This window comes from Hyperolius riggenbachi, chromosome 3 (genome assembly GCF_040937935.1).
Source record: "Hyperolius riggenbachi isolate aHypRig1 chromosome 3, aHypRig1.pri, whole genome shotgun sequence".
Classification (NCBI taxonomy): domain Eukaryota; kingdom Metazoa; phylum Chordata; class Amphibia; order Anura; family Hyperoliidae; genus Hyperolius; species Hyperolius riggenbachi.
Window position 1 is genome coordinate 306,058,792 of NC_090648.1, and position 14,772 is coordinate 306,073,563.

Consider the following 14,772-nt stretch of genomic DNA (forward strand, 5'->3'; position numbering starts at 1 on the left):
ATCAATGAAAGGACACCTGAAGTGAGAGAGGCATATATGATGACTGCCATAATTCTTTCTTTTTAACCAATACCACTTGTGTCTGATTCACATACCTGAAACAAGCATGCAAAAAATCCAGTCAGACTTCTGTGAGAAACCTCTCATCTGCATGTTTGTTTAGGGTCTATGACTAAAAGTATTAAGGGGCCTATACACCTAACGATTTTCCCGCCGATATACAGCAGATTCGATCACTGTGATCAAAGCTGCTGTGAAATCGTTGCGCAAGCACTGACAGAACGATTTTCCATCCGAAATCAATCGTTTCCGTCGATTCCCGTCGATCCGTCCGTGCGGAAGATTTTGCTCGATCGCCGGCGGGTCAGGAGTGTGTCGATAGCGGTGTTCGAATGCCCGACGACCGACGCAATACATTACCTGCTCCGGCCGGCACAAGTTCCCCCGGTCTCCGCTGTCTTCTTCTCTGCTCTGGGCTCCAGGGCTGCAGCTTCACTGAACTTCCTGTCTCGGCAGGAAGTTTAAACAGTAGAGAGCCCTTTACTGTTTAAGCTTCCCTGGACAGAAAGAAGTGAAGCCAGCCGGTCCGGAACCCAGCGGAGAAGACGACAGCGGAGACCGGGGGACTCGCGCCAGCCGGATCAGGTGATGCATGCAGGGGGGCGGCGGCAGCTTCACAGATTGTGATCGGTTACATGCTGAAATCGATTCACAATCTGTTTGCAGTAAAGGCAGCCATACGATCCCTCTCTGATCAGATTCGATCAGAGAGGGATCTATCTGTTGGTCGATCTGATGGCAAATCGACCAGTGTATGGCCACCTTTAGAAGCAGAGGATCAGCAGGACACCTGGGGAATTTGCATTGTGTAAAAGGAAATGTTAGCCTTTATATCCCACTCTTCAGATGAACTTTAAAGTGCACCTGAGGCGAATTACGTCTCAGGTTTTCTAATCGCCTGGAGCTTCCTCCAGCCCCCTGTAGGCCTATCGGCCCTCTGCATTTCCATGGCCTGCTGCTGTTCCCCACTGGACAGACCACTATTCTGGCCAAGTTGCGCTTTGTCGCGCATGCCTAGCAGCACACTCTTTTGTCAGGGTCCCACAGCCAGGAGTGTTCTGTGCAGGACGCTCCCAGCCACAGGAGCGCAAGGCAGGGCCATGCAAGTGCGATGAAGCGCGACTCGGCCACAGTACCGGGCCATCCAGCGGGGGACAGGAGCGGCCTGAGGAGACATCAAGGGACCAAGTGGCCTCGAGGGCTGGAGGAAGTATATAAAGGTAAACGTAGTTTGTCTCAGGTGCACTTTAATCACCTGAAGAGCAGTATATTAAAGCTGACATTTCCTTTTACACAATGCAAGTTCCACAGGTGTCCTGATAATCCTCTGCCTCTAATACTTTTAGCCATAGACCCCGAACAAGCATGCAGATCATATGTAGGAGGAAACTGGAGTGCCTGGAGAAACCCTACTGAGAAATTCTGTGCTGAGATTTGAACCAGGGACCCAGCGCTGCAAGGCGAGAGTGCTAAGAACTATGCCACCGTGCTGCAATTTTATTCATTATTATTTTACAGTTCCTCTTTAAATTACAAAAAAAAAATCCTTGTGTGGCAGACAGAAGCAAATAGCTGTTAGTCTTGTTGGTGGAGGTTCATGTTTATGCTACTGAACGAACAGTTACCAATGTTCTGAAGTCACATGACAAGTGGTGCAGAGAGAGAGAGGGACAGAGGAAGGGAGAGAGATAGATGCAAGTTGCATTACACAAAATACCTTGCGTACGCACTACTGTGAACAGGCCCATAGAAGGAATCCTAAGGGACCTGGCCAAATAGTTTTACTAAATCAGATTTTGTCATACATTGTATATTTCTACAGGCTCATAGCTGGGACCTGGTGACTGTTTACCATGACCAGAGGTTTACTAAATCAAGGTTTACTATAACGATATCCATCCCCACTGTCTATCAACTCCTTAACATGTCCATGGTGCAGCCATTGATTTCACAAGTGTTTTTACGGATTCCATCCAGTGTCCCTGTAGACATAATATAGTGTGTAAACAAGTGCCCCTGTGCTATTAATAAACATCTGCTGCTGTGCTCTGCTTTACCCCATGGTTAGACTATGGTTACATATATTTAGCAGTCAGTCCCTCACTTTGGTAGTATCATCTTTTGCTAAATACAGTATCACCCTTGTGTTTTAGCCCCTATAAATAAATTATGAAAAAACTGCCCACATGCTTTAAGGCAGGGAACTCACTTGACTGTTTTCGTGTACGTTTTCTGCACAGAAAAACTGAGAACTCATGTTAATCAATGGGGTAGTGCACACTTACTGTGTTGTTCGCGCGCAGAAAAAAAACTGACATTCTGCATGATGACTCTGCACATTTTGGCAGTTTTCTCTATCAACTACATCAGCTGCTGTGAAAAAAACGGGTGCGTTTTCCTGCATAGAAACACAATTGGTGTGCAGAAAAAGTATGCAGGAAAACGCGCGCAGAAAACTGAAAGACAAGTGTGTTCCCTGCCTGACACTGGTCTGCTGTAGTGAAAAGTAACTGACACCTCATAACGGCTGCCTTGCTGAGCATAGTTTAAAAATGCTAACAGAAGATCCCAGTATGCGCTTCATTTAGGGTAGCCGACATTATTCTAACACAAATCAATTTTCTATGATCTAGGTCAGATGCTATTTGGTAGTTTCGCCAAATAGTTGCTAAAAAGAATGTTAATCTTGCAGCTGCTCCTGCTTGCCAACAAATTCTAGAACACTGGATCACATCATTAGTAGTTGTAGACTTTCCATCCATCCTAGTTTTATGTTGTTTTTTTTCCAGACCTACAGAGAAGAGCTGATGGTGTAAAAGTAATTCACAAAAAGAAAAGTGATTCATTGCAGTGTTGCTACAACACCTAGTCCGCTATCTGCTGCAGCACAAAACGCCTAGTTTGCACTGCATAGGTTGTGCTCCTACACTTTGTCCTGTCAACAGTGCAACACTGCAGTACCAGTACTGTAATATCACTTAATTATTTAAATTAAATTAAGTTTTACTGCATTTGCCACATGCTTGTTTCAGGTGTGGGATTCAGATACCAATGCATGAAAGCAAGGCAACTGGTATTGTTTAACCACTTGCCGACTGCTCCACGCCAATTGGTGTAAGCAGTGCGGCAACCCCAGGACCACTCCACGACCATTGGCATGAACTGTCCTCTATGGGGCTAGCAGGAGATCGCGCGCTGCGCGCGCATCTCCTGCTCGGGTGAGCGGAGCTCTGCCCCGCCTTCAGTCTCCGTACGGCGATCGCCGCTCGGGAGACTACTAGACGGCGGATTCACCGTCTAACTGCTTTGTACAGCGCTGCGATCAGCAGCAGCGCTGTACTGTGGACAGCCGTGTGACACGGCTGTCCCCCTGGAGGATGAGAGCGATCGGCTCTCATAGGCAGAAGCCTATGACAGCCGATCGCGTGATTGGCCAGCAGGGGAGAGGGAGGGAGGGAAAGTTTAAAAAAAAAAATATTAAAGTTTATTGAAAAATAACAAACATAAATATGTATTAAAAAAAAATAAACAATGTGGGGACGATCAGACCCCACCAACAGAGAGCTCTGTTGGTGGGGAGAAAAGGAGGGGGGAATCACTTGTGAGCTGAGTTGTACGGGCCTGCAGCTTTGCCTTAAAGCTGCAGTGGCCCAATTAAGTAAAAATAGCCTGGTCACTAGGGGGGGTTAACACCGCAGTCCTCAAGTGGTTAAAAAGAAATAAATATACCGGTAGTAACCTTCATATACCCTTGACTTTAGTTGTCCTATAAGTTAATCACACACACTAAATTGGGATGCATACACACATCCAATTTTGATTGGTCAATGATTGGCCAATTTTACCACTTCTGTTCATAGTATTAAAAATCTGTAGGCTCTCCTACTACTTGGAAGTGGTAAAATTGTCCAATCCAAGTTGGATGTGTGTGTGCGCACCCTTAGGTTAAATGGAGGAACTAGTGTTTCATTTCAGTAACCCAAAAATAGATGTAATAATTGCCCAAAAATTATACTTTTATGATTGATTTGCAAGTGTTGGATATATTGTAGCTTTCAGTTGAGTTTGTGGAACTGATAACTTTCATTTATTTTTATTTATTTTTTTGGGTGTCTTTTTCACAAGTTCTGTTTAGTATTTTAGTTTTCAAGAACTTGACACGTTATGGGTTTATTTAGAATAAAAATATAATACAGGTTTAAACCTTGTGTAAAGTGTCCATTTGTTTTATTTTTATTACTCAGCCCAGCAGTCATGTCTGTGCAGTGTTTATGGAACATTCCATGCTGGACACTCACATGTAGTCACTGAAATGTGTGTTCAGTTGAGGGAACAGAGGGTGGTCTACACCAAATGTGAATCCCTAGCACATAAATAAACAGTGGGGAACACTGATTTAAGGGCTGGATTCAATGTAAGGAAATCCTCACATATGGCAGCATCTGCCTTCTTTTTTGGTGATAAATTTCCTGTTTTAAATATAGCTCAGTTCCTTTTCTGCTGTGGAGATGATCGGTGAGTTAGACATTAGTTCTTGAGTAGCCTAAGCGCTTTGAGTCCTATGGGAGAAAAGCGCTATAGAAATGTTATTGTATTGTATTGTATTGTATTGAGTAAATGAGATGCTTAGTACATGGGATTGTACCTTGTGCTGGCGTAATAGTCACACCAGTAACTATAGAGACAAAACATCCTAGAATAATCATTCCTATTTGATGGGTGGTGTTTTCATTTGGCTTACTTTTAACTGACTCATGGGAAGTGCTTTTGTATGTCTTGCTAATAGGCTTCTCTTTATCAATTGATATTAACTTTATCAATTGACAATCTTATCCACACTACGATGAAACCTTGCACATGCTCCACAGACTGGAGCCAAAGCTCAGGAAGCTATATTCATTACAATGAAGCTAAGGTATGTTCATTACAAGTGGCACATTTTCAAGGGAATTCAATTGATAGTTATTTCTGCAAGACGTGAGGGCAAACCTTGAGCAACACTGTAGATATTGAAGGTCATAATTCCAAGAGATTTTGTGTCAGCTCTTGCCTGCTTAGTGCTGGTTTGTATCTATAAGGTACATTTCAAGGAAAAATCAAATGTATCTTATTTTAACAGTTATCAACTGCACAGAATCAGACCAAAACAGGTAACTCAAAATAATAAGCAAAAAATTTTTTTCCAAAGGCCCCTGTATTAACTGCATAGGTTTTTGTGTGCCATGAAATGTTAACCTACCTGCCTTTTACCCAAAGCAATGTTCACCCTTGTGAAAATCATAATCCTCCAGCCTCCCAATCATCAGGCAATATACCAGAAGGTGCTATCTTGTAAAATGATATATTATCCAAGCAGTCTTGAAAATACATTAATATCACTGTAACCTGCACACAGAAATACTCTGTAGTCAGATATATAGCAAGTTAGCAACAACCTATTACAGCACCTGATAAGCCTCCAAGGAGAAAAGGAAAGTAAGCCTGTTAACCCCCTTAAGCACAATGAGTCGTTGTTTTTTTTCTAGTTCCTAGAACTTATGATAGTGTGGCTAGCCTATGTTAAGCCCCATCTACACGATGGGACATTGCAGCGATCCGGCGGCTCGATTAGCCGCCGGATCACCTCTTCCGCGTGCCCGCCGTGTCCCTGCGCGTGCATCAATACCCGCTCGATTGCCGCTCGTCGCCGCGCCGCTTATCTTCCGCTCGATTCCCTGCCATTGTCCCCTAGCGGGGAGCGAGCAGGGAATCGGCGGAAGCAAGATCCGTCCTGTCAGATCTTATCAATCAAGCCGCATCAGCGGCTCGATTGATAAGGAGCATCGCGGCCGCATCTACGCGTGTAGATGCGGCTTTAAGTCTGTAAGAAAAAAGTGCTCCTGTGGGGTACTTTCCTCTGGAGGAGGAAGCCTCAGGATCCTAATGAGGCTCTCCCCATCCTCTTGAGCCTCGGTGGATCCAGTGCTGGCTCCCACGAAACCTCCCTACCCCCCCCCCCCCCCCCCCTACAAGCTAGGAGCAGTAGCGTGCTGCAATATTTCCAATCTGCGTTCTTGCGCAGGTGTAGTATCAGCTTTCCGATCGGCTCAGGCAGAAATGGCCGTGCCCGATTGGCTGTGCTGTGCAGGTTTGAGACGAACAAGTCCAACACTTGTGCCAGGTAGTCTTGCCAAATTGATCAGGTCCCGATCCCCACTGATGACCGTTATTGTGCAGGTACACACCTACACACCTATACAGCATGCAAAACTGTTTTTTTATTTGGATAGAGTTGGAAAGATTTAGAACCTCCTTTTGGGGATAATTTGCTGTGTAAGTTTCAGTTAGAATTGCCCTTCTTACCTGATCATGACTCTGATGCACAAACGTTATTTTGTGATATCTCACATTGTGTTTTGTATTTGTATACCATCATTTAAGTGTTGAAAGAATAAAAAGGCGGGCAAAGTAATATGAGTGTTGACAGAATTAGGAACATTTCTGAAACATGCGGTGCACCGCTCTGGTCATAACACTACTAAACTAATTGACTTTACTGGATGAGTCTCCACATCCAGCAGTCAAGCACCCATGGAAAGGTGTGCAGCTGAATCTGCACACTGGCATCGTCTACTTATGTAATGAGATATGATTTTATAGATAAGATGAGCTAAAGATGAGAACTTGTGAAATAGGTAGAGCTGGATCTTTTTAAAAGTTGACACAAGAACCAACATGTTTTCTTAACTGCTGTTTCTCACACAAGCAATTTTGATTGTTCATTCATTGGCCAATTTTACCACCTCTATGTAGTATGAGAGCCAACAGATGTTGAAAGCTATGGACAGATTGTGTAGGTAAGCTCTCATACTACATGGAAGTGGTAAAATTGGCCAATCAAATTTGGTTGCGTTTTTGTACCGCCTGGTACACCTATTGTATTTTGATTAGCCAGGTTTACCATTCCATGTAGTATGAGAGTTTACCTCCACAATCTGCTCATAGTATTCAAAACCTGTTGGTCCTCCTACTACATGGAGCTGGTAAAATTGGTCATTGATTTGGCGAATCAAAATTGGATATAAGGTATAAAGGAAGAAGAAATCTTCCTGGTGGAGACTTTGACAGTAAAAAAAAAATCTCAACAGAAATTTTCTCACACTGTTCAAAACATTAAAAATGATTTGACTGGAATTTCACCTGAAACATGGAATGTGCAGAATCCATTCCGCATTACAGACTGACTGATGAGAAATGACTGTTTTCCTTGTATGTATGGTTCTAGGATCTGCCTCGTACTTCCTGATACTGACATCCAGTCTGTTTTTGCTCTATAGCTGCGAGATGCCTAACTGGGGAGGAGGTAACAAGTGTGGAGCGTGCGGCAGGACTGTGTATCATGCTGAGGAGGTGCAATGTGATGGAAGGAGTTACCACAAGTGCTGCTTCCTCTGCAGTAAGTTCTCACATCTGCTTTTTGTTAATGGAAATTTTATGAGACACGACAATCTTTTGGTAAATTGACATAATATATGATGTGTTATCCTGTTCTGAAACGTTTATATTAAGAATACTGTAAATGGGACCATTTTCCATAGCACATAGTGGAAACCGCATATGTGATTCTGCCTAGTGTGTTCCTACCCTAATACTTTTAACCACTTGAGGACCCTATGCTTACACCCCCCTAGTGACCAGGCTATTTTTTGCTATTTAGGCCACTGCAGCACACACAAGTGATTTCCCTCCCAACCCCCCCCCCCCCCCCCCCCCTTTTCTGCCCACCAACAGATATTTCTGTTGGCGGGCTCTGATTGCTCCCCCAATATTTTTCTTTTTCTATCAATATTTATTTATTTCTTTTTAAATAAATGTTACTATTTTTTTTTCTAAACCCCGCCCTCCACCCCCACCCCCACCTGCCAATCAGCGGGATCGGCTGTCATAGTCTTCAGCCTATGATAGCGCATCGCTTCCCTGCCTCCAGAGCGGACAGCCATCTCACATGGCTGTCCCCAGTACAGCGCTGTCATAGATCGCAGTGCTGTACCATGTAAAGAGACGGCGGTTGGGCATGTGTACGTGTGGCAAACTAGACGAGTGCTAAGAGGTGGTTTGCCCGATCCAAACCGGCAGATTAACTGACCAACTACCGTGCAGATTGGCCACGTGTGCAAATCATTTGAATGACTTTTTTTTTTTTTAATGTGGATATGTTGAGCGTGCAGTATTTAAATGAGTTGGTAGGGTTTTTTTTTGGCCAGCGTGCATGTATGTACTGATCATGCAAACAAATAGTCCTGTGGTTCATCGTGTTGGGCGGTTGGTTGTGCATGAAGTTGCACGTGTGTATGTACCTTAAGGTCTATAGTGTTTACATATTTTTGCCTGCTCATTTGTGAGCTGTCATGTATGTTGTATGAGACAGGATTACATTGAGAAAAGCGAGAGCTTTTTCCATTTGGTGAATGACAACGTGCTCTGGAGGCTGTTCATGCTTCTCAGCTGGTAAGAGGGATTAAGCTGCAGAGAGCCTGGGATGTGAGATCACTAATGGCCCCTGGCACTGACTTGGCACACTTGGTACAATTCTAGTTTTGTTTTAATAACTTGTAGATTTCCACTGGAAAAATTGAGCTGGAAATGTAACATTTAGTGGTATCTGTAGAAAGTTCTGTGCAGCCGCAATACGAATGAACACACATTTTCCAATGAATGAATGGTGCTATTATTCCTCTTGTTACACGGACTACAGTAAGCTGAACTAGCTTTTTTTTTTTATAAGATACTAGAATTACAGTGGGTAGAAACGCTCTTTGCTAGTATTTGAATGGTGAAAATTTATGGACTCTTACGTTATGGATGCCGAAGCTTACGTTGATTTAACAATCAATTCCGTGAACTGTTATTGGTCTAGACACTAAATAAGACTAATATTTGTAATGTCTTCTCTTAAAATAAATATTCTTTCAAAAGTAAGGGGTTTTAAATACCCCTAGTTCACTTGTCTAGCCAGATCTCGAGGTGCCACACACATGCAGTTTGTCGCCCACAGGGTTTGAGATTCAATGCCTCAGGTGATGGTTTGGAGGATAAGTGCTGTACAGACATGTCACAGCCTACAGGTTAGCAACACTTCCTGTTGCCATGAAGGAGGGGGAGGAGAGAGTGGCTTTGAGCAAGCAGGGTGAGCAAGGGAACAGTGGGCTCTGGCACTGCAAATCTTTCAGTAACTCATCAGGACCACTGTACACACGTTAGATTCTCGGCAGTGGTACCCTGCCTGAATTTTTCCTTTTTGTTCCATTAATAACATTTGCTGTGGAGTTTGACTTGTTTTGTATCGTGTGATTTGATTGGATGTAATCAATTTCAGTACAATTCAGTCCATTTTATTACCGGTTCAATTTTTTCCAGTTATCACACTGCGATAAATAACTGGTGCTTTCATGTTGGAAATTCTGATAATTGATTGCTTTATGTTTTTTGCCTGTCAGTGGTATGCAGAAAGAACCTGGACAGTACAACAGTTGCTATTCATGATGACGAGATTTACTGCCGGTCTTGCTATGGGAAGAAATATGGGCCGAAGGGCTATGGCTATGGACAAGGAGCAGGTACCCTGAACATGGATCGTGGAGAAAGACTCGGCATTAAGCCAGAAGAGTAAGCAAATGATTTTCTGCCTTGATGATTTGCTGGCATGCACCAGCACTTCCAGTCACGTGAGCATGTGTGTACAGTTGGCTTTAAAGTCTATGTGCCATTTGTTTTGGCGCAGGGACTGGCATCGCACTGCATTGTAAATGTGGACAAAAGCTGGCTATTAGTGTTATCCCCACCTCAGCCATGATCTCTTCCTGTTGTTTATTTATACAGCATTGACTTCTGCGCTTTAGTCCTGTTACTAACTGTTCCCCAGAGAACTCCCTATCATACTTCTAGGGCAATGTGCTAGGAGAACATACTAACTCCATGCAGTTTCATGGCCCAGATTTGAAGAAGGGAACCCAGTGTTTCAAGGAGAGATTGCAATCCAACTTCACTCTTCCTGGACAACCTGGCCTCCTGGCTCCCCCACATCCTGTCATCTGACCTCCCCACCATCATACTCGGGGATTTCAACTTACCTATCGATGAGCCTATCTCCACTGCTGCCAAGCAGCTACTCTCCCTCACCAAATCCCTTGGTCTCTCTCAGCACACAAATTCCACCACCCACCGCGCTGGTCATACTCTTGACCTCATATTCTCAAAGTCCACCTCCCTCAGCAACCTGGACATCGCACCTTTCCCTATCTCTGACCATCACCTCCTCACATTCACTATCTCCCCACCAACAACTTCTCTCCCCACCCCTCAGCCTGGTCGATGGCAGAGAGACCTACGTAATCTCAGCCCAAATGTCCTAGCAAGTCCCCTTCTCTCCCTCTCCTCCCACCTACCCACCCTAACATGCCCCAACGAAGCGGCTGCACAATATAACCTTGCCCTCTCATCTGCTTTAGATCAAGCTGCCCCCTCAATCTTCCGCCCTATCAAGCCCCCCAACCCCCAACCCTGGCACAACACCCACACACGTAACCTCAGGAAAGAAACTCGAGCAGCCAAACGGAAATGGAGGAAATCACATCTCAATGCTGACTTCCTAGATTACAAGGCCAAACTGTTACTCTTCCACACTGCCCTCTCCGAGGCTAAACAAAGGTACTTTGCAGCACTGATTGTAACCCAAGCTTCCAACCCTCGACAGCTTTTTGCTACCTTCAATTCCCTCCTCAACCCCACTCCTCCCCCTCCCAGCTCCTCCCTCTCAGCCAATGACCTTGCCAACCACTTCACCACTAAAATTGCAACAATACGCAATGAAATTTCCCTCCTCCATCCCTCCCTTACCAATGCGTCTCAGGTTGTCCCCTTGCCTTCCCTCCCAGCGGCTCCCTTGTCTCATCCACCCCTCGCCTCTTTTGCTCCTGCCACCATTGATGAAGTCAGCCTGCTGCTAGTGGCTTCCCCCCCCACATCCTCTCCCTGTGATCCGGTACCCGCGAATACTCTTCGTCCCCACTTCTCTGACCTGGCCCCAGTCCTCACCTCCTTGTTCAATCTCTCCCTTTCCACAGGCATCTTCCCCAAAGCATTCAAACAGGCCACTGTGCTTCCCCTGCTGAAAAAACCCTCACTCGACCCATCCCTACCCTCAAACTACCGCCCAATCTCCCTCCTTCCCTATGCTTCTAAACTCCTCGAACGCCTAGTCCACCAGCGCATTACCCAATACATCAACACCAATGCCCTACTTGACCCCCTACAGTCTGGATTCCGACCTGCGCACTCAACTGAAACAGCCCTCGCCAAGGTGGTCAACGACCTTACCCTTGCCAAGGCCAAAGGCAGTTATTCCATCCTGCTCCTCCTTGACCTCTCTGCAGCATTTGACACTGTTGACCACTCCCTCCTCCTCCAATCACTACAGTCCATGGGCATCCATGGGCTTGCCTTGGCCTGGATCTCCTCCTACCTATCCAATCGCTCCTTCACCACTTCCTTCAATGGCTCCTCCTCAACTCCTGCCCCTCTTTCAGTTGGGGTCCCCCAGGGCTCTGTTCTAGGCCCCCTTCTTTTCTCCATATACACTTCCTCAATTGGCAAGCTTATCTCCTCCCTGGGCTTCAATTACCACCTTTATGCAGATGACACTCAGATTTACCTCCATACCCCCGATCTCTCAGCCACCACCATAAACAAGGTCTCCTCGTGTCTCTCAGCAATTTCCTCCTGGATGTCAGCTAGGTTCCTAAAGCTTAACCTAGACAAAACTGAGCTCCTGATCCTTCCACCCCATGCTGCTGCACCCATCCCAGGTTTCCACCTCACAATCGACAACACAACCATTCTCCCTACCTCCCAGGCCCGCTGCCTGGGTGTCACCTTGGACTCTGACCTCTCCTTCATCCCACACATCCAAAACATCACAAGAGCCTGCAATTTCCACCTCCGTAATATCTCCAAGATCCGCCCATTCTTAACCCCGGACACGACCAAACTGCTCATCCATGCCCTCATCATCTCCCGCCTTGATTACTGTAACTCACTCCTTTCTGGCCTCCCCCTGAAACGCACTGCCCCCCTTCAATCAGTGATGAACGCGGCTGCAAGACTCATCCATTCTTCGCACCGTTCTGCATCCACATCTCCCCTTTGTGAATCCCTGCACTGGCTCCCTATCCGTCTCAGGATAAGTTTCAAGATTCTATGCCTGGCGTATAAATCTGTGCACAAAACATGCCCTACCTACATCTCGCAGCTTGTTCACAAGTATACACCAGGTCGCCCCCTCCGTTCCTCCAACGACCTTCGCCTCACCACCCCGCGCATTTCACACTCCCATGCCCGCCTGCAGGATTTCTCAAGAGCTGCCCCCACCCTCTGGAATGCCCTTCCACCACCCATCAGACTTGCTCCCTCTTTCAACACATTCAAGCAAGCCCTCAAAACCCACCTCTTTATGATGGCCTACCCACCTCCTACCACACAGTAACTCTCTAAGGAATATTTAACAGCCCCACCTAGTGTTTCCACCCCTCCCTTTAGATTGTAAGCCTCTGGCAGGGTCCTCCACTCCCTAGTGTAATCTACAGGATCATGTGCTCCTGTCCTATGACAGCCTGTACTTGTATTACTGGGCCTACCTAACCAGCCCATATTGCATGATCATGTATTTTGTACAATTTGTATGTATAACTTTGTTCTATGTGTATAACCCTATGTATGTCATCCTTGTATCATTGTATATATTTATTGTCCAGCGCTGCGTAATATGTTGGCGCTTTATAAATACAATAAATAATAATAATAATAATAATCTACCACACCACAGTACCATCCATATGCCTCCATGCTTCCTTTTACATATAAAATACTGATTCAACTCCAAGTCCTAGCAACCCTGCCCCCAACATAAGAAAAAGTATTTCCACTCCATGTGTTCTTGCAAGCCCCCTGTAATATAAACTTAGTAATAATCCGTAATCACAAGAAGCACAAGCTAATAAGCAAATTACACACTAAATCATTCACATGGCTGTAGAGATCACTGAGGAATTTACCGGTAATTGATTTAAAAATAACAAGCTTGAAGACAGCCAGCTGCTGTACAAGGTAAACAAAGCAGAGGGAGCATGTCATAGCACAGGGAGGTATTCCATTCTTTGTCACAGGGGATACATATCGCCAAGTGATGGAAGGCTGCTGTGTTTTTGCATTATGCCACTTACATTGGATTATGATTGGGTATGGGATACTATTGGACTATTGGAATTTCACGCTGTAGCTGAATTATGAGAAAACCATTAAGTTTCCTCACACATGAACATGTCCAACAAGTTAAGTTGATGTCTGACTAGATCACGCCTTCACCTTATCTTTGTATACACATGTGGGATTACACCTATCCAGAGCTGGGACAAGGTCCTCCAGAACCCCAGCCGTCACACACTTATTGCTAAGACTAAGAGGCCCCCCCCCCCCCCCCACACACACACACACACACACACACACACACACACCTCTTAATCTCTAGTTATCTGGCTTGCAGTCACTGCTATGTATCCCCTTTTCTTGTTTCTCTCTGCTTCAAACACTATAGGGGATTGATAGCTGAGTGAGATGTGCGCCCCCTCCTACACTGCGCCCTGACGCTGGAGCCTCTCTCGCCTCTGCCTTGGCCCGACCTTGCACCTATCAAAGTGGTCGTCATCCATATCAGGGCCAGTTGTAGACTTTTTGCTGCCTGAGATCAAAGAAATAGGCTTTTTTTTCCACAACAATGCCTCTTGTACATCGTCTTATTATCTTTTGCGAGACACCTATGTAATTTCCAGTCAAATTACTTGCTGCTGCTGGTTGCATAAAAGTAACTTAAGTAAAAATTTGCCAGGGGTATGAATAATTATGGGCGGCACTGTGTGTGTATGAGAATAAATATATATATATATATATATATATATATATATATATATATATATATATATATATATATATATATATATATATATATATATATATATATATATATATATATATATATATATATATATATATATATATATATATATATATATATATATATATTTATTTACACCCACCAAGGGAATACAGAGGGGCTACAGCACACAACAGGGAAGCAGTAACAGGGGCTCTTGGTTACGCTTTAACGCGTTTATGCTCACCAACTGCGCCAAAGTGTCCCCAATCTGGTGAGTCCTACTCTAACCAGGCAAAAATGCTAGTTTTTTTTTTTATCAGCGTTCTAGTGGGACCCATGCCAAAAGCCTAATTGTCAACTAAATGGGAGAAAGGAAATTAAAAACACCTCACCTTCTACTAGCTACTGACTGAGTATTGTGTGGCTAGATAGTGTAATGGTTAAGGGCTCTGCCTCTGACATGGGAGACCAGGGTTTGAATTTCGGCTCTGCCTGTTCAGTAAGCCAGCACCTATTCAGCAGGAGACCTTAGGCAAGTCTCCCTAACACTGCTACTGCCTATAGAGCACGTCCTAGTGGCTGCAGCTCTGGCGCTAAATACCAAGGGATGAGCAGCACAAACCAAATTGAATGCAATACTATGCAAAGCATGCACGCGTAACCAAGAGCCCCTGTCATGTGTATATCTGATTGTGTATGTGTATATGTGAGTGAGTGAGTGTGTGTGTGTGTGTGTGTGTGTGTGT

At 44.9% G+C, this 14,772-nt stretch overlaps 1 protein-coding gene across 2 annotated transcripts in view; it reads left to right on the forward strand.

Moving 5' to 3' along the window:
* CSRP2 (cysteine and glycine rich protein 2) overlaps positions 1–14,772 on the forward strand; it is a 43,093-nt gene that overhangs the window by 16,708 nt on the left and 11,613 nt on the right. Inside the window, exons 1-3 of one of the 2 annotated variants that reach the window (XM_068276643.1) lie at positions 5,180–5,210; positions 7,377–7,495; positions 9,537–9,705. In XM_068276643.1, the coding sequence (XP_068132744.1) occupies positions 7,384–7,495; positions 9,537–9,705 (281 nt within the window). In that variant the 5' untranslated portion in view covers positions 5,180–5,210; positions 7,377–7,383. Of the gene's footprint in view, positions 1–5,179; positions 5,211–7,376; positions 7,496–9,536; positions 9,706–14,772 lie in introns of those variants that run through there. The other variant, XM_068276642.1, reaches the window with a different exon arrangement.